Source organism: Molothrus aeneus, chromosome 5 (assembly GCF_037042795.1).
Source record: "Molothrus aeneus isolate 106 chromosome 5, BPBGC_Maene_1.0, whole genome shotgun sequence".
NCBI classification, from domain to species: Eukaryota; Metazoa; Chordata; class Aves; order Passeriformes; family Icteridae; genus Molothrus; species Molothrus aeneus.
In genome coordinates this window covers 52,016,349-52,038,923 of record NC_089650.1, presented here as the reverse complement: position 1 = coordinate 52,038,923, position 22,575 = coordinate 52,016,349, and the positions used below count along the sequence as shown (strand labels likewise).

At 35.6% G+C, this 22,575-nt stretch overlaps 1 protein-coding gene across 3 annotated transcripts in view; it reads right to left on the bottom strand.

Moving 5' to 3' along the window:
- Positions 1–22,575, bottom strand: part of BRD1 (bromodomain containing 1) — a 67,190-nt gene that overhangs the window by 26,491 nt on the left and 18,124 nt on the right. Inside the window, exons 4-8 of one of the 3 annotated variants that reach the window (XM_066550748.1) lie at positions 17,104–17,235; positions 13,868–13,996; positions 12,622–12,934; positions 11,572–11,832; positions 7,876–8,364 (exon numbers count right to left, since the gene is read on the bottom strand). In XM_066550748.1, coding sequence (XP_066406845.1) covers positions 7,876–8,364; positions 11,572–11,832; positions 12,622–12,934; positions 13,868–13,996; positions 17,104–17,235 — 1,324 coding nt within the window. The remainder of the gene's footprint in view (positions 1–7,875; positions 8,365–11,571; positions 11,833–12,621; positions 12,935–13,867; positions 13,997–17,103; positions 17,236–22,575) is intronic. The other 2 variants (XM_066550749.1, XM_066550750.1) reach the window with 2 other exon arrangements.

The following is a 22,575-nucleotide window of genomic DNA, read 5'->3' as shown; positions in this document are numbered from 1 at the left end:
GAGATGTTCGTGAATGGAACTAACTTTTGGAAATTACTAGCTACAGGATTTTACACAGAGCTTTTATCAACACAGATTTTTCTTCATTGAAAGTAAGGGTTTCCCTGTAATGGTGAGAACACAGCTTTTAGGTATGCTAACCAATGAAAAGGGAACAGATAGACAGAAAACTCCAGAGCTCTCCTATGTAAGGAGGTCAAGCAATCTGACTCTATTAAAACTAAATAATTTAGCATTTACTTGCCTTTTACAGCTGTTTAGGAAAACTGGTGCATAATTTGTTCCTCTTGAGAGGATAGGGAACAGAAAATGAAACTGAAGTTGCTACTTGAAAGAAAGATCAAGGCAGAGATCTGCCACTCCTGAGATGACATACAGGACACCACAGTAAAATGTAAATCTTTTAATTACTTCAGTAAATTACTCAGCTGCATTCCCAGTCCTAATTTTCCAGGCCTTTTTTACCTTGAGAGGTACTTCAAGCAGGGAGATTAAAACTTCCTGTGATTCAGTATAAAAGATCCAGTGCTTTACAGCCTCCTTCTATGACAGCTTGCAGAGTACTTGAGGAAGTGCATGACCCGAGTCCTTAAGAGACTGAAACATCTTACTAAAAAATTATTCCAGCCTAGCAAAAATCAACAGTGTTTGCTATCCTAACATTTTCTTCCTGGCTTCATTGACAGGATCTGGAAAGACCAAATGAGATGTTTCACTGCTCATGCAGTCAACCTGACAGTGCATGAAGCATCCTCAAGTGAAGAAAATCAAGAGCTATTAAAATACCAGCCCAGCTTTGCTATTTTTAGGCAAAACTGAACAAAAGAGTTAAAATAAGGCTGACTCGCATGTTCGTATCCTTGTATCTAATCAGATGAATCTATAGTTGCTTTTTTCCCCTCAGACATGAAGTACTTTTATCTTCAACACAGAATTTTTTTCAAGAACTCAAGAGTTAGCCATGGTTATCAACTGAAGGTTACTTCTCGGCATCTGCTTTTGTCTTCACTTTTTTCCAATGCCATGCTGCTAGGAAGTAATTTCTGAGCATTATTAAAGCTTTGGAGGGAAGGGAAAAAGGAAAAGTCAAGGAAGAAAATAGAATAAAAAGAAAGAGAAGAGAAAATGAAATCAAAGTGAGAACATTACCACATTAGGATAGCATGGCCTGTCAAACGCAACCTGACAGCATGACCAATGACCGCTGTTTTGGCAGCAACAGAACAAAGCAACTTTGCTCCAATTTTACCCATTCTTGAGTATTACATGTTTCTTTATAGGGGATATCTTCTTAATGTGTATACTTCCCCTGTGCACAGCAAAGAAATTAGATCTGGGTATTACAATGAGAAACATAGCAGAGAGCTATTCAATTTAAACTATCCCCAAATACTGGGCTGTGTGTATGATACAGTGGACAACTACATGCTACCAAAATTACTCTTTATGAAGGAAGTTCCTCTGTGCATGCAAATGCATAATCTAATCTCTTCTAACTGAATGGAAAAAGGGGAAAAGGAAAAAAAAACACCACAAACCACAAATCCACACACAAACCTCCTTTGAGAGGCATTAATCTGCAGTCAATCACACAGTGTAAACTGTCCCACTCTCTCCACTCACAGCAGAATGGGCCACAAGTGACTGGTACTTCTACCTGCCAGGTTCAGTGCCTGATGCTGCTGTTGGAGCCACTGGATTAACCTTTTCTATTGTCCACCTCTTAAATCAGACCTGTGGGTGAGTATGTGAGGGTTGGACTGGATAACCTTTAAAGGCCCCTTCCAACCCAAACTATTCTATGATGTTCCAAACAGCTCAGCTCACTTGATCCACGTTGATACACTGTATGTCTGGGAAGAGGGGACTTCACCATATCTAAGCCTGTAAATCTGAAGGTAGGTCATCAGTCACAGCACCACGGCAAGTATCTTCTTAAATAAATTAAGAACATAACTTACAAAAAATATAGTGTGGATCTCCAAATTCACTAACTTTTGGCTATTTTCAATAAATCCCACAGTTCTGTTTACCATCTGCACCACACAGAAAAAAATAGTCTTAAATGTCACAAATGAAGCACATAGGGGACTATGACATTTAATTTTTTACAAAGCCAAACCTGGGCCAAGAAATGAGCTAAGTATTAAAAAAAAGAGAAAAATAAAAAAAGCAGCACTAGAATACCGTAAAAGGCTCCGCAATTCCTACAGCATCAAGAAAAACAGAAGGGCTTCCAGAAATATTTGTTTATTATTACAGAAGATTTGGTTATAATCATCTTGGAAAACACAGCAATTGTATGCTGAGTGCTAATAATATCTTAAAAATAACCCAAAAGACATCACTTTCAAAGATATTAACATTTTTAAGGCCCCAAAAAAATTTCCAGAATACTAGTGTATAATGTACCTTATGTATGCACACATCTCACAAGCCTTGAAAAAAGCACCACATTGCCATTTATCCAGGTGTTCATCAACCCCCACCACTCTCAACTACATTGCTCAAAATTCCCCCTATTTTAATAACATAAATCAAGAAATAGGAAAAGGATTTTTTATCATCAGGAAGTTAATACTATGATTATTTATATGCAATAAAACCAGAAGGAATGTTTATGTTCTTAAAAGACATTGTGAGTGTTGATTGGCATAAAATAGCTTCCTACCCCCTCTTTCTGCCTTATGCACTTATTTTATTCTATGTGTATTACAAAACCGCTCCCCTATCTCTCAAAATGTTCCCAGAAATTAAATTGGCAGAAATTTTCACAGGCCTGGCAGAGCTCCTGGCTTAAGTTTGTGTGGGCCAAAAAGAAATTAAGAAATGCAATGGGGTTATTTTTTCTTTTCCTCCTCCTAATTTCTTTCCTTAATTTGCTTTATTTTCTTATCAAATGGTCCTACATTTCCTAGTGGCCTATCAACCTACTAGAAGACCAATTAACCAAACATATTTTGACAACTGAACAGTCATACTCCTGTACTCCCCATGTCTCTACACTGACAAATTTAACAAACCAGAGAATAATTCCTTTTAGGCCTTTTTAACCTCCTCACAATCTCTAATACTTTGTTTGCTTGCAAATACACCTTAAAATGTTTTATGTTTCCAAACCTCCTGGAGTGAGGCAGCTGAAGTTCTTGAACACCACTAAGTGCTCAAATAATTAAATTTCAAATCAGACTTCACATGAAACAATCACTATGCATTTCAATACAACAAACCAAGACTGTGGTAGATTTAGTCAAATTGTTGCACTTTATTCATGAATATCAATTTTTAATATATATATGTGTATATATATATATATATATATATACACACACATGTACTGTCATTCCTGTCTATGCTAACCACAAGAGAAATCATACCAATTTGGGGCTTTTTTTCCACTGAGGAACCTTTATTTTAGTTTTTTATTTACTTCGAAGACATAAGTTTTTTTGATATGCATGTTTTACTTTCACTTCCTTCATTTAGTGAATGGTAACGAATGCTGTGCATATGAAGCCTGACTTTTAGCAAATGGGCCTGTGTTCCAGAGAGGCAAATATTCATTAGAAATCAAGTACTCAAGAATCAAAAAAATGAACTGTGCTCCATTTCACTCCAGACACAATGTCTACCCTTATCATATCAAATTAAGTAACAGCAGTCCTCACTACAATATTAAATTCTATCAAATGCAAATGGAATTCGTATACAGGTTACTTGCCATCATTTTGTAATACTCGAGCAGAAACAAAGTCAGCCCAACATTTACTAAGAGATTTAATAAGGAATCTTTGTTGTATACTGATAACTGTATGTGAAGTATGTATTAAGAAATAATAAATTCCCCCACTCTATGCTTTTTACTGTGTGAATATTCTACTTCAGTGATCCATATTCTAAATACTTGTTTACATGGGTTTCAGTACCTTCAGAAAATCTGTGTAGCTGGAAGCGAAAATATGAAGTAAATTATATACTTCCCTAAAATTTCCTACTACTGCATTTGGACAATAAATAATAGAAATGCAACATACTATAATAATCACTATCTGAAATCCTGATTCTATGGTAAGTTACAGTGGTTGTTTTAGGATAGTGTATTTTAAATACTTAGTTTCTCATTAAAATAGAGAGTACTGTAACAGCAACTAGGAATTTTAAAACCTACATTTACAAAATCTTAGAGATGACTAATAACACCAAGTACACAGGCAAATTTAATCTGATCATAAGCTAGCATTTTACAATGTTAAAAAGGGTTTCTTGAAACAATAATTTGTTCCATCTGCTATCTTACTAATACACAACTGATACAGGCAGATTTTTAATGGTCAGTAAAATCTACCTTCTATCCATTAATCAATTTCATTTTTCTCTGATATAATAACTGCACAAAATATTTCCCTGACAAAAAGGGTTCATCTTTGTAACAAAAGAGCAAGGTAAGTATACAATGGGTATTTGGAAAAGGTCATTAAACTTGTCACAGTTAAGACTTGACATGCCCAACCTTCAAGAATCATACATCAATCTCTGATGTCACCAAAATTTCCTCGGTAAACCAACAATCTTCTTTTGGAAATTGTTGCTAGATACTGTGTGAAGCAAACCCAAAATACATCAAATATGTATAGGAAATTTTTAAACACATCTCCACTATGCAGCTGTCAGTTTCTACACAGCAACTACAAAGACAGATGTACTCTGTGATAATGTAGAACACTAGAAAATTTAAATTTAAGATTACACTACACTCCTGCTTCATGTATTTTAAAGATTCACATATGAAAGATCACAGTATGGAAATGAACTGCTTTCAGCTCCCTTTGAAGGCTAACTCATGTTGTTCAATAGTCTCCTACTTCTGAAAAAGAGCTGGCATTTCAGTAATCTTATGTATGAAAACCAACAGCATGTGGGACACCACACTTACAAAGGAGTGTGTCAGTGGATTTCTTGAAAATAACTAGAAAAATATCAACCCCAAATGTAAGTCAAGAGAGCACAATAAAAGCAGTCTACAAGAATAATGAACAATCAGGTAGGTGTGTTTTCACTCAACTAAATAAACTTTAAAGTCTTCCTTTGAACTTTGTCATGTAAGAATACAGGAGTGACAAGAAAGGAGGAAACACTGAAGAGACTGCAGAGTAAGGGACAGAAACAAGACATCCTTAACTAATGTCAAAAACCCTCATACTGGCTATAAATAGGTAAGAAAGAAAAAAATATGTGACAGTGCAGCTCCTGACAAGTTAAAAATTTCAATCCTTGGCATATTAAGCGGTTCTTTTTCATGAGTTTTTCTGTATTCAGTAAAATTAAGGATAGTTAATATTCACACCATTCAAAGAAAACTGTGCAACAATACTTCATTTTCAACTGCAGGGATTTCCCCCAAAGCTAATAACTCGTGTCAATGCACACAAGAAGCCTGTTGCATGCCTCTTCCTATGACTGGATGGCTTTGGAAGAAAAAGCTCTGCTGGATTCTACTGAATAAAAAGATTCTTACCTGTAGTATGAGATTAAATTTTGTAAAAAATAACCAAAGAGAAAGAATGCATTGCTATATACATCACCTAATGCATTTTTATCATAACACAGACATCTACCTGAATCAATACCAGCTGCATACACAAAAAATCTCAACTGTTTTTAAATCTTGTTAAGTATCTGACATTTGTGCTGGTTTCCTGCTGAACTGTAGCTCAAAATAGCTGCCAACTGCAAATTACTTAAATTTGTGTGGAGACACAAATTTGAAAATAACATGAGGAATAAAATTTCCTATGTGAAAGCAAAATGTTTGCTTGCCAGCAGGCAAACTAATCAAAGGAATAAGATCTGATAAACTGCCACATCTGTATGAACCATATATGCTTAAAACACAAGATACTATTAAAAAACAACTAGAACATTTTCAGGTGAATATTAATTGGCCAAACTGTTTCAATTCACTCTTCTTGAACAAGTACAAATCTAACTATAAATGCCCCCTAAGTATTAGTTCTACATATATTTAATTCACTTTATATCTTTACTAGCTTCAGAAAAAGACTACATTATTTTGTTTTAAATTAACAATAGAAAAACTTTTTAACTTCTGGATTTTATTCCTGGAACTAGGTTGTTAGTTTTGAAGATAATTAAAAGCATATTTGCTCTACATACACCTAAGTCCACAGAGAGAAGGAAAAATGGCTGAATTTAAATGTATTCAGAAATCTGGTGGGTTTTGGTTTCATTGCTGCCTTTTTTCCCTTTAAGAATTAAGTTAGTTTTCCTACAAAATAAAAACCTTTTCTTCCCCTAAAGAAAAAATGCACAATGTTCAACACAAAAATTTCAAGAAATTAGAACTAATTCCCAGTGTGGTCTAGCACAAAATGATTCACTGTATGTGATAAAATGCAATCTATGTCCAGGTACATAATGAAATTATCTAGGTTATACACTGGCAAATTAAGATATTTGGAAACCAAGGTTTTTATATTGTTAATAAAGATTGACTAATTTCTATTATCACACTGCCTTCACTTGGTACTTACTTCAGAACTAAAGTACCAGATCTAATCTGCATGCTCTTTCCAAGCTGTTAGGAAAATGAATGGAAGTTGGGGCTTTCTTAACAGGCAAACAGAGCAAAACCCAAAAAATATAAATGAAAAACAATTCCCCTCACTGCATCTTACATAAAATTTTCTCATACTATGATTCCAGCATTAGAATCATTAGTGCCTTCATGTGATCATTAAAAAAAAACCCCAGCCAACCAACCAATCAAAAAAAAGCGCAACATCCCACACGTCGAAAAATCCTGTTATTCAGAACAAAAAATTCCCACCAAACAAAAAAGAAACAACCTAAAAATCAACAATACTTCCCTTTTCCCCCAAATAAACCCCCCTATCCCTCCCCCAGCTTTTGGAGTACATCTTCACACCTAATGTTCAAATTAAACTCCTATCTCTTTCATTCAAAGAGACAAACCCCCACATGCTGTTTTCATACCTGCATAAGGGTTCCCAACATGACAATGAAAGAGATTATTTATTTCAAAGGTAATATTAAAGTCATAGCAATGGCCATGGATGACAGTAAGGAAATATCCATAAGTAATTTCCTGATGCTGCTTTTCTTCCTCAAAGGTTTTGTATGAATTTCTCAAATAAAGAGAATTATGGTATGCTAAGAAAAGATATAATTAATGTCTTGAGAGAAATAACTAATGTCTTGAGCTGTTTGTTCTGCCCTAATGTATCAAGATAACATTTTCTTTCAAATATTCTTTAGAGAAGTCTCATTAAGAGCATAATCTCACCTTCAATTCTACTGAAAGTGCACAGACTAAAAAAAACCACATGAAGTGTCATTATATGTTGGGATTTGAACACTTCCATAAAATACATGGATATACAAAGTGCCTTATACACAATCATCAGTTTCATAATATAAAAATATGCTTGGAGTAACATTCAGCAAAATGAAATCATACATGGCGCAGGTATTTTTCATGCTCCTGCTTACAAGCCTTCTAGTTTTGGCATCACATGTCCAGCTTCCATGTAGTTTTAAGAGGGAATTTGCAAAAAAGCAGCCAATTTATCTTTCCTACAGGTTTCATATACATCCATATGTGTATTTAAAAACTGCATCATGAAACTGGAGAACCCAAACTTGGTTCAGTAAGTCTAACTGTCAAGGGCCGACAGAAAAATGAATAATAATTTTCTGAACTGTAACTACTCAGCTGCGAGGACAACCTGTTTCAAGTGCTAAAATCTGAAGATTAACAATCACATGTAGGTAAAAACTAACAGGAATGTTAACTTTCCAGATGCATCCATTCAAATAAGTTTTGTAAACATTTACCTGTATCCAAGCGCTTTACAGGGGACTCATCATCAACCTCAGAATCTCCACATGCACTCCTTGATCTTTTCCTTGGGTGCAGAAGTGTCTCCAACCTTGGAAGGACTACAGACAAAAAGGTTTTGGTCCCTAGCTGTGGAGAAGTTGGCTGGGTTTCAGTGTTCTTTGCAGACTTTTGGGGGCTTATACTTTTCGATTTGCAGAAGAGAATGGATGTACGTCTGTTTACATCAGTTGATGACTCAGCTACAGCAGAAACAGTCGACTCATTGAGATTACTGTCAAGTAAGTGTTCTGGAGTGTGTCCATTTATTTCTTTCTGAATGGAAGTGCTATATAATTCATTATCAAATTTTACTCTTTTGTAAAGCTTACTCTGCTCTGGATTGAGTTCTACTGGTTTGAGGGTTGGTGGTTCTGAATTAGTCTCCAAGTTTGAAGGAAGAGGTAATGCATCTGATGGTTCAAGTTTAGGGGGAGATTTATCTCCTGAAAAAATTATAAATAGAGTGTGATTTTTGAAAACCTGTAGTTATAAAGTCTATTATAAAACTCACTATAAATGTGCAGCCCACCAAATAAATTGTTGTCTGGAAACAAAGCATAACATTTTAAAACCAAAACTTGTCTAGCAACAATCTGTCCTAGTTAGTAGTTCCTACTTTTATACTGGGAATGCAACAGGGGTAGAAAAGAAGACATCTATAGTTGGTGTTAACAATTTATACCTGGATAAGTACTTGCTTCTTCTCATGCAGTTATGTTAGTTTCATTAACTAAAAACTACTAAAATTTTTTCATTAGGAAGTTGGGGTGGTGGATGATTATCTGTTAAATGCAATTATACTGCCATTCAAGTAAAATTTTTTGTAAGATATGTTTTTATCTACTTCACCTTATCAATATTCACCTTACCTGCCTATGAAAAATTTTATTAGCTAACCAATAAAAAAAAAAGGTACTTGTAACCTGTTCTACTTGAGTGAACTAAAATGTGTTACAAAATCCACACAAGGACATGATTTGTAAAACCTTTTTACAGTTGTGACCAGAAGTTTTATCTACGAAAAAGTAATAAAAATGGAGAAGAAAAACCCAACATCCCCAAAATCATGCAGCTTGATTAGCCACTAGTTGAAAAATAACACACTTGATAATGCAGATTTGATATGAGAAATCAGAAAAACCACCCTGTAACATTTTTCTCCCCTTCTCCCCCACACTTTTATATTTTTAGTATGATTCAATTCCACTAAATCCATGCTGAGAAAAGACAATAGTGACATGACAGTGAGTGAACAAAAGTAGTTTCAGTTTTTCATCACAAGTAATGGGACAGAAAATAAACATTCCACTATTGCAGCATTCCCTAATACAAATAGAAGGATGTCCTAAGCCATAATTATCAACTCAGAAAGATGTTAAAATCTTTCTAGCTTTCAAAAGACTCTTTCGAAATACAAGAAAGGAAATACTTATTCTAGTATTCTAGAGTAACTGCCTAACACTACTGTACTGTTTATGCTAAATAAATATTTTGTTTTATATTTTATGTGATTTATTTTATCACATAAAATATTTAATATTAGTTAAATTTTCTATGCCACCTGAAGGAAGGTGCAAAACCCCAAAGCGTTTAAGTTCTCTATTTGCAGTTTATTTTGTTTGGTTTTGGCCCAGCAATATGCACTTGGAAATCAATGATTTCTGAGTGCAAAAAAAATCTTTACCCTGTTGTTTAAGGTTTAATGAAACAATAGCAGAGTCCATATTAAAAATACCGGTTTTTAAAATACAGTGTGACTGTGCTTACATCATCTGCAAGCACGCAGGTATTAGAATTGGTAACTAATATTTCAGGAAGACTGTAGAATGAAATGCACAGTCAGATAAGCACATTTGGACTATCAGCCATTAAAAAATCCTATGCTTTAAAATCTCCACAGTGACTTCCTTTGTTAACAAATTCTGATTATCTTACAACTAATTAGAAAATATTTGCAGAAAGATTAAAGAACCTAAAACCACTTGAGAATTATTTAGAAATAAAACCTAAATTTCACGGGGTTATTCTGGTACTGTATTTTTCACATGATCAAAGACGGGAAACAGAATTGCAAGGGGGTAATTCAGAGTTGAATCAAAGTCAGCTCCTGTAGAGATCCTGGGCACAGGATTTTTCTTTTTATTTTGGGACAATTTGTTTGCTTTACTCCTCTATGTACCTTTTAAGAACTGAAATTTGAATTAATTATTATTACTCTCCACTAGATCAGAACCATAACAACCATACCAATCAAACCTGGATCATGTCTTTCATCATGTTTTATTTTAAAAGTCTACCCTAAATGTAAGAAAACCACTACTGTTCACTTTGGACTACTTTTTTCACAAAAAACTGCTGAAGTGAAAGGCTGTGGCATCAAAATGTTAAGCTACAAATAAAAAAAAAGGTTGTGGATTCATTAGATGCCAAACCCCACATTCTTAAGAAACTGTATTTAATACCATCATCATTTAAAGATCAAAAAAATACCCAAATTTAAAAAACCCAAACCATTAAACATTTTGAGAACACTTAAAAACCTCAGAACAGGATAATGTGCTGATTCATGTACACTTTTTCTACCAATGCTCAAATCTCCAGCAAGTTCTGTTTGGAACTAAACACTAAATTACTGTTTGAATGGCAGTTAAGGACAATCATTTAATTGACTTCACCTTTCAAAAATTTTGACAGCATCAAGCCACAACAAATAGAGATTATTTTATTTATTACCATGCTTCCACTTTCCCTTGAGCTCTTTCCTCCTCCTATTTCAAGGCACTTAATTCAAAAATGAAACACATTTCTTAACTCTCCTAAAGAAAAAGTTTAGTTCCTTAGAGGTAATAATGAAACAAAGTCAATAGAATTCTTATTTAAATGACAGATTTTCTTTCCATCATTTTAAAATGAGCAACAAAAACCTCAGAAACTCGATTTAAAAGCTAAAAATGCAAATATTAAATTTAATTTAACTATTAAGTTAGTCCTTCCAGCACAGTGCTCTCATTGAATTCAATGGCAATTAGCCAAGAGTAGACACAGTTCTGAGACAACTGTTTTAAGGAGGAAGAGAAGCAAAAGGGGAAGAGGTAGGCAGATGTGCCTGACTTGATTCTACAACGTGAAATTTGTTAAGTCTTATCAATAGTTAGCTTTATTTAAAATAGATAAATAAATAAACAAATAACCCCAAACCCTCCTCCCTAGTCTGGAGTAGTGAATAAAAAAGGCTACAAACACAGTACAACAGCCAAAGTCTTCATTACCATTGACCTAGGCTCACATGATCCCTAATGCATATTTTGACATTTAAGTGTATTTCCAAAAGTAAAAAGATATTTTCCACTCAGGCATTTCCAACTGCTTTTCATCTGAAATTGTTTGCACTTTCCTAAGTTTTTAGAGCCTTGCTACCATGAAAAGTAACGGAGGAAGGTTTTCTTCAGAAGATCATTCTACTCTTAAAATATTTGTTGTGATTAGGCAGCTATTTTCATATTTTTAAACTATTATTTTAATTTTTAAATCAGTATTTTAAATTTAATATTAGTTAATCAAATTCTTTAATTCACACTATTACTCACATCACAGCACCTGACTGAAGCAGCTCAGACCAGTACTCATTTAAACCTGGTTTACAATCTTACCTTCTTCTTCTCCATCTTGTTCTAATGCTGCACTTTCTTCCTCGAAACTTCCAATACCTGACTCTATTTGAGGAGCTTGGTTGTGTTGCTGACTGAGTTTGTTGCGAATAATGCTGATTTCTTTCTTTAACAGCTTTGCTCTTTTGCTCCTTGACCCACTGGATTTCATTGCACAGGTGAGATCAAGTTTTTCTAGCAGCTCTCTCAGCTGTTCTTCCAAGGACATATGTGCTCTGTTTGCAGGATTCAGTAATCTATCCACTGAAGTCAAAACACGTACAATTGAAAACGTGTTAGCATTTCCCAGAATATCTTCAGAACAGTAATACAACAAAAGGAAAAAAACTGAATTTGCACGCCAAAATAAAAAATACTGTCAAAAAACTATTTAGATTATAGTCAGAAATACTGAAATTAATTCCTACTATACAGTTACTATTTTTCTTAATCAGCATTTTGATCAAAAAAACTAAGCAGTAGAGCAAAGAAATAAAAGGTCAGAAGGGTAGACATAATTAATCCTTCCCACTTTAACAGATTAATTGCTTCTTGTTAAAGAAAAGGACAAAATTATGGTTATAAAAGAAATGTGTTAATTATTCTCCACTGCCAAACCTTAGAAAACTCATGTGTATGTCAAAAAAACCCTATTTAATTCTTAGTATTACAAATGTGCTCAATTTTTCAAGTAGGTTACTCAGGAATGTGCTGAAGTTTATGAACACTGGTATTCATTTTCCATGCTTTACAAGCATATATGATCATGTGAAAGAAAGCACTCAACTTAAAAACCTTTTCCGCGTAAATTGTTGAATTAGGCTCTGACACTGCCAAAATCAGAATCCAGGTAGCACTGATGACTTATGACAGATCTGGTAGAATAGAAACACCAGACTCTTTCAAGCAATGCTTTTAATGGGGGGGGGGGGGGTGGAGAATCTAGCTAGCAAACTGGACAGCAACAATCCTAAACATCTGTATGGAACATACACGCTGTATGCAATGAAGAATGCAACTTGAAGAATGCAAAATAATTGAAAAATATCTTACCATCTTCCCAAGAGAAAGGCTGGGGTGACTCAAGTTTAGGCCGTTCTGGTAAGTGCATTCCAGTTTCATTGTTGTAACCAATCCCTTCAGCATCTCGCCTGGCTTGCCTGAGAACTACACCTCCTTGATCTCTTAACCGCACTGCAGCTCTATAAAATATTGTGTCTTTTGCATTGTATTTCATACAGTTATCTATGATCAGATTGAAGTCTTCTTCAAACTCAGTGAGGTTTTTATAGCCTTGAGCTTCTAACCGTTTCCGCATGGTAGAGAAATCCATAGGATGTTTAATATGATCCAAATAGTCTGGAACCTTTGAATAAATATTTAAAACACAAATGGGTAAAACTGTCTTATTACAGGCAAAGTAACATTAGTTAGTACCTGATTTACTTTGTAAACGTATCTTGTAACACCTCAATACAAGACAATGAAGATGTAGCTTAGAATTGCACATCTAGATAGTGCAAACATTTGCATGCCAACAGAAGTTTAGATATTACAATATTCTGCATCTCAGGTAACAAGTCTAAGCTCTACTAAGAGATGCTGAAACTACTTTCTCTTGGGAATTCTGTGGTTTTACATAGTATATATACTTTCAGGCAACTAGTGATAGGACAAGGGAAAATGGCCTCAAGTGGGGCCAGGAGCAGTTCAGGTTGGATATTAGGAAAGATTTCTACACTGAAAGGGTGGTTAAAAATTGAACAGGCTCCTCAGGGAAGTGGTACAGTGGCCATCCATGGAAGTGTGGCACTTTGCCATACAGCTTAGTCAGAATACTGCTATTAGGTCAATATGGACTTGATGATCTTGGTGGTCTTTCCCAACCTTAATGATTCTAAATACAATAAACAGATGTGTATGCAGTATATGCAAAAACGCACACATATATACTCTAAGTCTGTCTAGTTTCACCTTCAAGTAAGAACACAGTATCTGCACTGCAATTTTTGATATCCTTTGAATTTGCCTTACCAAAATTGTCCTACTGAAAAGTATCAGTATGTACTCAACATTCTCTAAGTATGGGATATTTCCATACAAGTATTTCCCAGAAATTATGTTGCTATATAAGCATAAAAAGGCTTTCATAGCAGCAGACCATAACTCATAATGTTAATTATCAGAATAAAGATTAAAAGCTAACACTGCTTCTAACTCTGCATGTAATGACTTGTTTCCTGTACTTAAGTGCCACCAAGCCACATGTAAACACCAGGAAACACAGCTGCAAACATACCTCTTTAAGGTTCACTGGCTGAGCAAATATACGAGCAGAATCCTTTTCCTGCAGCTGATCCAGAACCGATCGCAGAAGTACAGTGAATGGAATAAGCTGAAGCTCCATAGTAACCTGCTCAAGCTTGACCTAAAGAAGTAAGAGTTATCCAACTGAGCATTTTCCCTTAACATACTGTATTAAAGTTGTTTAGCAGCAATACTATAGTATTTTAAATAAGATATAAAATATAAATACATTTAAGTAAATGAGTAGCACTCATTTACTTAAATGTACTCAATACTACTTTCAATACCTCAGTTGGCATTTATCTGACATAGGTTTTCAGCTAATGATTTTGTAAGAAAAAACATCATCCTCGTTCCTTCAACTCCAGCTTCCCAAAACTCACATTTGTATTTTATATGTAAGAATTTTATTCCACTTTTAAATGTATTTTTTTAAAAGATGCTACATAATAGCAGCTTCACAATTTACCAACAATGTGAAAATAGTAAGAATTTAAAGGTAATGTTTCAAATTAAATTTCAGTTGTACTGCTATGTTTAAAGTTTAAAAAGAGAATCTGATTTACAGGCTACACAAGACCAAAACAAAGAGTAATTGGAAAGACAGTGCTCTATATAAATTCCAAGAAAATTATTTCAAAAAACAGAATCAACATCTTCAAATACTTCAATATCCTTCAGAATTTTTTTTTATTTTTGACACTATTTCAACTCCTCTGTAGCTTAATTTTCAAGCCATTTTAAGAGTTATCAACAATCAAACAGTTTTGCTATGGCTAAAGTAAATTCTTAATGAAAGATTAAAGGTGTGTGTACCTATATATAATATATAGATGTAAATAAGTATAAGCAAACATGCATATGTTAAGTGCACACATATAAATACATGTGTAAAGCAAGTGATACGTGAATACACGTGAATGATGCATAGAATTCCAGAAAGCACTCCAGAAGGACAAATTCTATTAGCTTGCAATGAATGTTCACAGTTTGCACAAGTAAAAATGAAATGGTGTTTTTACAAATAAGGACCATTAAAAGCTCCTAAGTGCAAACATTTTGCGTTCACAGTTTTCATGTACACTTTTATCTTTTTGCATTATCACTTCCTCAAATCTCTCCTCCTGGCAACGTTAACTGTAGAATGCTGTAGGACTTCAGATGCAGCTTTTATTTTTGCTTTTTTTGTGACAGAAGGTTAAAAGTGCTACCAAGTATATGGACATGTATTGAGAAAACCTGAATAGATCAAATCTTCTACAGTACTTCAGAAACCAATCATTTTTGCAAGTCTAAGAGAATGTCTTCTTAAATAATTTCTCTATACCAATGCACACAGCAAGGGCAAGAAACAGAAGGAGGTGGAGGTCACAGGGCTGGTAGAGAGCCACATCCCAATTTCCATTACTGAAATTTGGTGGGATGAATCCCATGACTGAAGTGTGACTATGGATGGTCAGAAGCCGGTCAGAAGGGCCAAGAGCATACCAAGGGGCAGTGGGGTTGCCTTCTACACTGAGAAATGAATATACTGTGAGGAGCTGTCTCAAGAAAAGCCACGAGCAGGTTGAAAGCTTAGGCACCAAGGTGAGAGAAGGAACCCCGTGGTTGGTATTTATTTCAGATCTAGGGGAGCCTATTGACAAAGCCGCCTTGCTCCAGCTACAGACAGGGACTGCTTTTGCAGGCTCCTGTCCTGTTGAGGACTTCAACCACTCTGACATCTGGAAAAGTAGCACAATGAGCTGTAGGAGACTCCTGGAGTGCATTATGGATAACTTCACAAGGCAAAGCTTCCATGTGGGGCACAAGGAGATGATTCAGGACAGCCAGCACAGCCTTACAAAGGGTAAGTCCTGCCTAACTAACCTAGTGGTCTAACCAACCTAGTGGCCCTTCTATGATGGAATAACTCTTTAAAGCAGACAAGGGAAGATGTCATCTATCTGGACTTCTCTAAGGCCTCTGACATGGTCCTCAACAACATCCTTCTCTCTAAACTGAAGAGAGATGGATTCAATGGGTGGACTGCTCCACAGGTGAGGAATTGGCTGGATGGCTGCATCCAGACAGCGGTGATCAATGGCTTGGACTCTGGATGGAGATCAGTAACGAGCAGTGTCCCTCAGGGGTCTGTACTGGGACCAGTAGTACAGTTGGTATTTTCATCAATGACATGAGACCAAAGGATCAAGTGCACTCTCAACAAATCTGCAGATGACACCAAGATGAATTGTGCAGTTGACACACCTGAAGGACAGGATCCCATCCAAACATGGACAAACTCAAGAAGTGGGCCCCATGGGAATCTCATGGGGTTCAACAAGGTCGAATTCCAGGTCCTCCTGCACCTGGGTTGTGGCAACCCCAGGTATCAGTACCAGCTGACGGATGAATAGCTCCAGCCCTGTCAAGAACTTGAGAGTACTGGTGGATGAAAACTTCAATGTGAGCAGGCAGAGTATGCTTGCAGCCCAGAAAGTCAACTGCATCCAGGGCTGGATTGAAAGAAGTGTGGGTAGCAGGTCAAGGGAGGTGATTCTGCCCCTCCACTCTGTCCTCATTTGGCCCCAGCTGGACTGCTGCATCCAGCTCTGCAGCCCCCATCATAAGGCACAAAGCTGTTGGAGTGAGTCCAGAGGAGGGCCACAAACATGATCAGACTGGAGCTCTCTTCTGAAGAAAGGCTGAGAGAAATGGGTTTGCTCATCCTGACGAAGAGATGGTCCAAATGAGACTTTATTGCAGCCTTTAGTACTTAAATAAGCTTTATAATTAACATGGGGATAAACTGATTAGTAGGGCCTGTAGTGACAGGACAAGGGGTAACAGTTTTAAACTAAAAGAGGGTAGATTCATACTACATATAAGGAAGAAATTTTCTACAATGAGGGTGAAGCACTGGAACAACAGGTTGCCCAGGGAGGTGGTGCCCTGGAAAAATTAAAGGTTGGATTGGATGGGGCTTTAAACAACCTGATCCTAGCTGAAGACGTTCCTGTTTATTGAAGAGGGACTGGACTATAAAATCCTTAATCTTTCCTTTCAACCCAAGCCATTCTATGAAAATTTTATGTATTTTAAATAGTTTGAGTGCACAGCATGTACATATGTTACTTGACCCTATGTAAGGATTAAAATACAGCTGTCCTACCAAAAAAATTGGAGAATACTTAAATTATCTTTCCTTCAGAAAAGCTTCACCAAATTAAAAGGTGCTGCATTTACCTGTTCTCTTTTTAATTTTTCACGCTTACGTATAAGTTCTATCAATAAACGTGCTCTTTCAAGATCATGGCGCAGCCTTTGCCAGTACTTCAATTTTTCTTTTAAGGCTTGCATTTCTTCATCATCTTCTCTCTAAGAAAAGAATCAAAACATTTTCATGAAAAGAAAAATGCATACCTCTTTTTATAAGATAGTTCTATACAACTACAAAATGTATGCACATGAAAGGAGAATCTACTGTGAGCAAGTTATGGCACTTGCTCATAAGCTTCATGCTGCAAAAACAGAAAATCTGTGGTCAGGGTATCTTCCAGAGCTACTCAAGGGTTTAATTGAAAATAAAATCTAAACTAGAAAGCAATCCTATGGCAATGGCTATTGACATCAGAAGAAGCAACTCAGCCAACAGCAACCAAGAAATAACAACACGCTGCAAAATACAATACAAGATTTTCACATCAAAATCCAAACTCGGTGAAGAACACCAGTTTCTTCAGAAGCTCCAGCCTGGCAGAAACAAATTACTCATGTGGTCAACACAGTCCACCTCCCTCACACCCAGCAGAACTAGGACACCCTTGTAACAAAACAAAGTAATTATGGCTTGTAAGGACAGGAAATGAAAAGCTGTTTATTAGATAATATAGTACTTCAAATAGTATTGCAGGTGTATAATGCAGCAATACACCCTTTTGGGAAATGGATGAAATAATTTAATTTACACATTTGTCAGAGTAAGTAATGTTTAAACACTTGTAGTATTTAGATTGATTAGTACATACAAAACTCAGAGTGTTTTGTTTGCCTTTGCTATTTTTCATAAGGAAAAGGAAGGATACTAGAATATACTACTTCCAGGATTCAAATGGTTTTGGTAATTCATCAGAAATGAGGCCATAAAGAATTCCTGATATTAGGACCAATTACACGAAAGAAAAAGCTCCTTTGGAAAATTATTACATTTGAAAAACTAGTATTTTATAAAAGCATATCTGAGAGATATCCAAAATTTTGCATGCTTGCCCGTAACTAGCAGAATGCAATATATACTCGTTAGGTCACCTAGGAGGGCGTTCTAAAACCTAAAACAAAACAAGTAAATTCCGTCAGCTTTTATAGATAGAAGACAGAGAAATAAAGGAAAGTGGCTAAGGAGATGAACAAACATTACAAATTATTACACCAAAAGCCATAAATTCCTTAAGAGAAGAATAATTTAGGAGTACCATAGGTCCTCTAAAGGAAGTTTGTGCCATTTTTCAGATAGTTGGCTCTAAAAATAGAATTACAAAAACTGGAAGCTTAAAAACATTATCTAATAGATTTGCCAGTGCTACAATTCTATCATCTGCGTTGTATTTTATTGCTTCATGTACTTTGTAAAGGTAAAGCTTAGTATTATTCAAATCTCTGACTTCACTGAAGTTGAAAATACTTAAAATATCAACTATTTCTGCACTAGAATATACCTATCCAGAAATAACAGTTTGTTCTTCTTTTCATTAAGGAAAAAAAAAAAACAACCAAAATAACAAAAAACAACCTAAAAACTGGAGCTAGAAACTTCTAGTTCCCTTTCCCAATGACTATTATAACTGACAGTTGCAATTTCTTTTAAAGAGTTAAATCTTTACATAGACTCGATAATGTAACTGCTGGGGTCAGAATAGTTCAAAGTAAATTTTGACAGTTAATAGTATTAATATTTTCAGGAACTTTCAATTCCTTAAAATTCTGAGACTCACTGAAACAGGAAGCCTATGCCACTAAACACTAGTCTCCTAAACCCCTTCATCTCTGAGTATAAACCTCATGTGCGGAAATGCAACCCAACTCTTAGTTGTACAATTTTTTCAGTTCTCCTGTTTGTCAGAACCAAACTTAAACTGCCAGAAGTAGCAAGCTTGTCATCCCTTTGCTTGCAAACACTCAGAGCCTGCTTTTTGCCCTATTTAACTACATAATTTAAGAAATTGGAGAACCGAGCATGATGAAAGCTAAGTCAACAAAGTGTACTAGTTCTAGGGTGGGTCAGGAAACTTAAATACAGCAAGAAAAAATAATGTTACAGCAGGCCTTAGATTGTTTATCAGACATTTAAGTACTTGGCTGAACCTCAAGGTGCAGTTGCACTCAAATAAAATAAAAATATTTTACCTGAATCAGTTGTTTTACTAATTTCATTCCCTATAATGGGGACATACTTGTCAATCTGGAGATGTGACCCAAAATATCAAAAGCACTCTGCCTCCCTTTTTTTTCTACACACATACACTACCTTTCTGAATGGCACTCTGGTTTGGAGATTAATAGCAAGCCTCCAATTTTTTGACACTTCTATGCAAAGTAATGCTGGCAGACAGTTTACAGCTTAATAGCTAAATAACTCTCCTTTGCCCTAACCTATTTGTTTTCTGATATACAACACATACCTTAATTAGATTAAAAGATCAGTGAAAGTTGAAGAGAGCACAATGCACGGGTTTCCAACAACCAACCGGTAAAAACTTAAAATATAAAGAGTTTCTTTCAAATTTCAAATTTCAAATTTTTTAGCTTTTTGATATAGAACTTTCTGGTAGGAAAGTTCTTCTTCTTCCTTCTTTTTACAACTGTCCTGACAACCACCAAGTTTCATTTGGCTGATGACACAAGAAAAATTTATAAAGAAATTCTCGTTTGAAGGGGGATTCTTCATCAGGAACTGTACTGCTAGGACAAGGAGAAATGAGTTAAAACTGAAAGAAGGGAAATTTAGATTAGGTATTAGGAAGAAATTCTTGACTGTGAGGGTGGTGAGACACTGGAACAGATTGGTCAGAGAAGCTGTTAATGCCCCATCCCTGACAGTGTCCAAGATCAGGTTGGGTGGGGCACTGAGTAACTTGGTCTAGCGGAAGCTGTCCCTGCCCATGGCAGCAGGGTGGGAACTAGATGATCTTTAAGGACCCTTCCACTCCAAACCATTCTGTGAGTCTATGATTTTCCAATGGACTTAGTTCTTGCTGAAGATAGTATTAAGTATTACCTAGAATATCACCTATTTGTTAATACTGAGGGAAGAGGAAAACATTTTTAAGTCTACACAGAGAACATGCAGCAGCTGAGAACTCGTCTCACCATTAGTATGCTACCAGTGTCTCCACACCAGCAGGAACACTGTCAGTGTAGCACCATATCCCTCCTTATGCTGGATGTGAATGTGTGAGAACAGCCTCACTCCTTAGAGAGACTGTACCTTAATATGATACAAACAAAAACAGAATGACAGTGATGAAACTGGACCTTGAGCAATACAATTAGTTTTATTAGCATGCTCTGCTGGACTTGTATGGCAATCAGACAAAACCACTTAGTGACTGCAACTTGTGTTCCTAATGAAATCTTCAGTGCAGGTGTGATCTTAAGTCATCAGCACCTTCTCTTTTATTTCTTCTCACAGTGGCTTTAAACTAACATCACTACAGCAGCAGCAAGCTTCTACACTTACATTTCATGCCTCATTTTCATTCAAGCATTCTTAAAATTCAGGGAAAAAAACTAAAATAATGAGGATATAAGTAGCATTAGAGTATTCAAATACCTTTCCTTAATTTCTCTAGGTGGAGAGAGAAGTGAGAGCACAAACCATTCTCTTACAGAGTTCCTTGCTCCTGCAAAGGGTGAGGCAGTCCAGGTCTTTTAGCCTGGTTTAGAACTCTTAGATCTTCAAAACCATACAATAACTGAACTCTGAAATACATTTATTAGGAAGTCTAGATCATGAAGACCTCTCCCTTTGCCAAATTTGTTCTAGTAACCTAACAGAAAGGGATCAAAATCACTTTCCACCATACATCCTGAAACCATTTTCAGGGTTTTGGTTTGTCATTATAACACTTCTTTTCTGTTTAAATAACAATTTTTTAAAAAACTTTAATTTTATTACATCACTGTTCATATTTGGTTAACTGAAAAATCTATGTAGGTTTCTTGATATTCTAACCCCTCATAAAATAAAAAGAATTTTCCCATCTGGACTGAAATGAAAAAAATAATCATCTCTATCAAAAAATTTTAAGGTTTTTTCACAACAGCTATGCCATTGCTGTTTATTGTCTTAGTTACAAATTGGTTTATACTTGGGAATAACAAAATACATTAATTTCCTTGCAGTTACGACTGCTTTAATAAATAGCTATTGAAAGTGCTCTGGAAAAGACACAATGTCATACAGAGGACACTTGCTACTCAATGAAAAGCACTAACTACATATTTTTCATCAACAGACTTCATTTAATACTCAGCCCACCTTGAAACTAGATTTTACTTTTCAAAAGAACAAACTTTTCAACAGACCAATATAAGCAGCTTCCAATTTATTTAGAATACATGATTTCCTCATTTAAGAATCACTCTCAAATTAGAAAAGAAAATAAAGAACTACTGTTTGTATTGAAGTAAGCAGGCAACTGAATTTTAAAATGCTCATATCAAAGGCCTATTTTATTTTAATGGAATATCAATTACAATAATAGTTTTATTGTGATAGTCATTATTTAAATATATAGTAATGTTGCACCCTTATCATGCCATCCCAGAAGAAAACTGGCTCGTGTAATTTTTTTCACACACTAACCATGGTCTAGTTCTATACTGCCACAATAGCACCACACTCTTGTGCTTGCCTTTAGTATTTTATAAGGACTCATGCTCATTTAAAAAGAAGTTTATTATCTGAATAAATTAATTTCAACTATTATTAGGAAACACTAATTAGGTAAACTGACAGGTATCACTCTTTAGAACCTCTCATGCAGAAGTAAAAAATTAATCAAACTTCAAAATGGAGTGATATAGAAACAATGAAAACAAGATAAACAAGTGGTTGATTTATATTCAAAGTTGACCTAAAAGGAGTCCATGTAACTGGAATTTGAGAATCTCAGCTATGAGGAAAGGCTGAGAGAGCTGGAACTGTTTAGCCCGGAGGAAAAAAGGCTCAGGGGCAGAAATCTCACCAATACACATAAATACCTGAAGGGAGGAGGCAAGAAGATGGAGCCAGGCTCTGTTCAGTGGTGCCCAGTGACAACACAAGAGGCAATGGGCACAAAGTAAGAACAGACATCTGAAGATTCCTATTTTTTCTAAACTGTAAGGGTGACCAAGCACTGACACAGCTGCCCAGAGAGGTTGTGGAGTTTCCACCCTTGGAGATAACTCAAAAGCCAACTGGACCATGGTGCTGGACAGCCTCTTCTAAGTGGCCCTGCCTGAGCAGTGGGGTTGTATCCAACAATGACCTCCAGAGGTCCTTTCCAATCTCAATTAAAATTATTAATTAGTTTTTTCACAAGAAAAGCAGAAAAACTAAACATACACAAACACGACAGATCAAATAATTAGGAAGCAGTGTTGACCACAGTATTTTTTATGACTACAAAATCAGCAAACAGAAATACAATTCTAACAAAAATAACAGTTCCACTT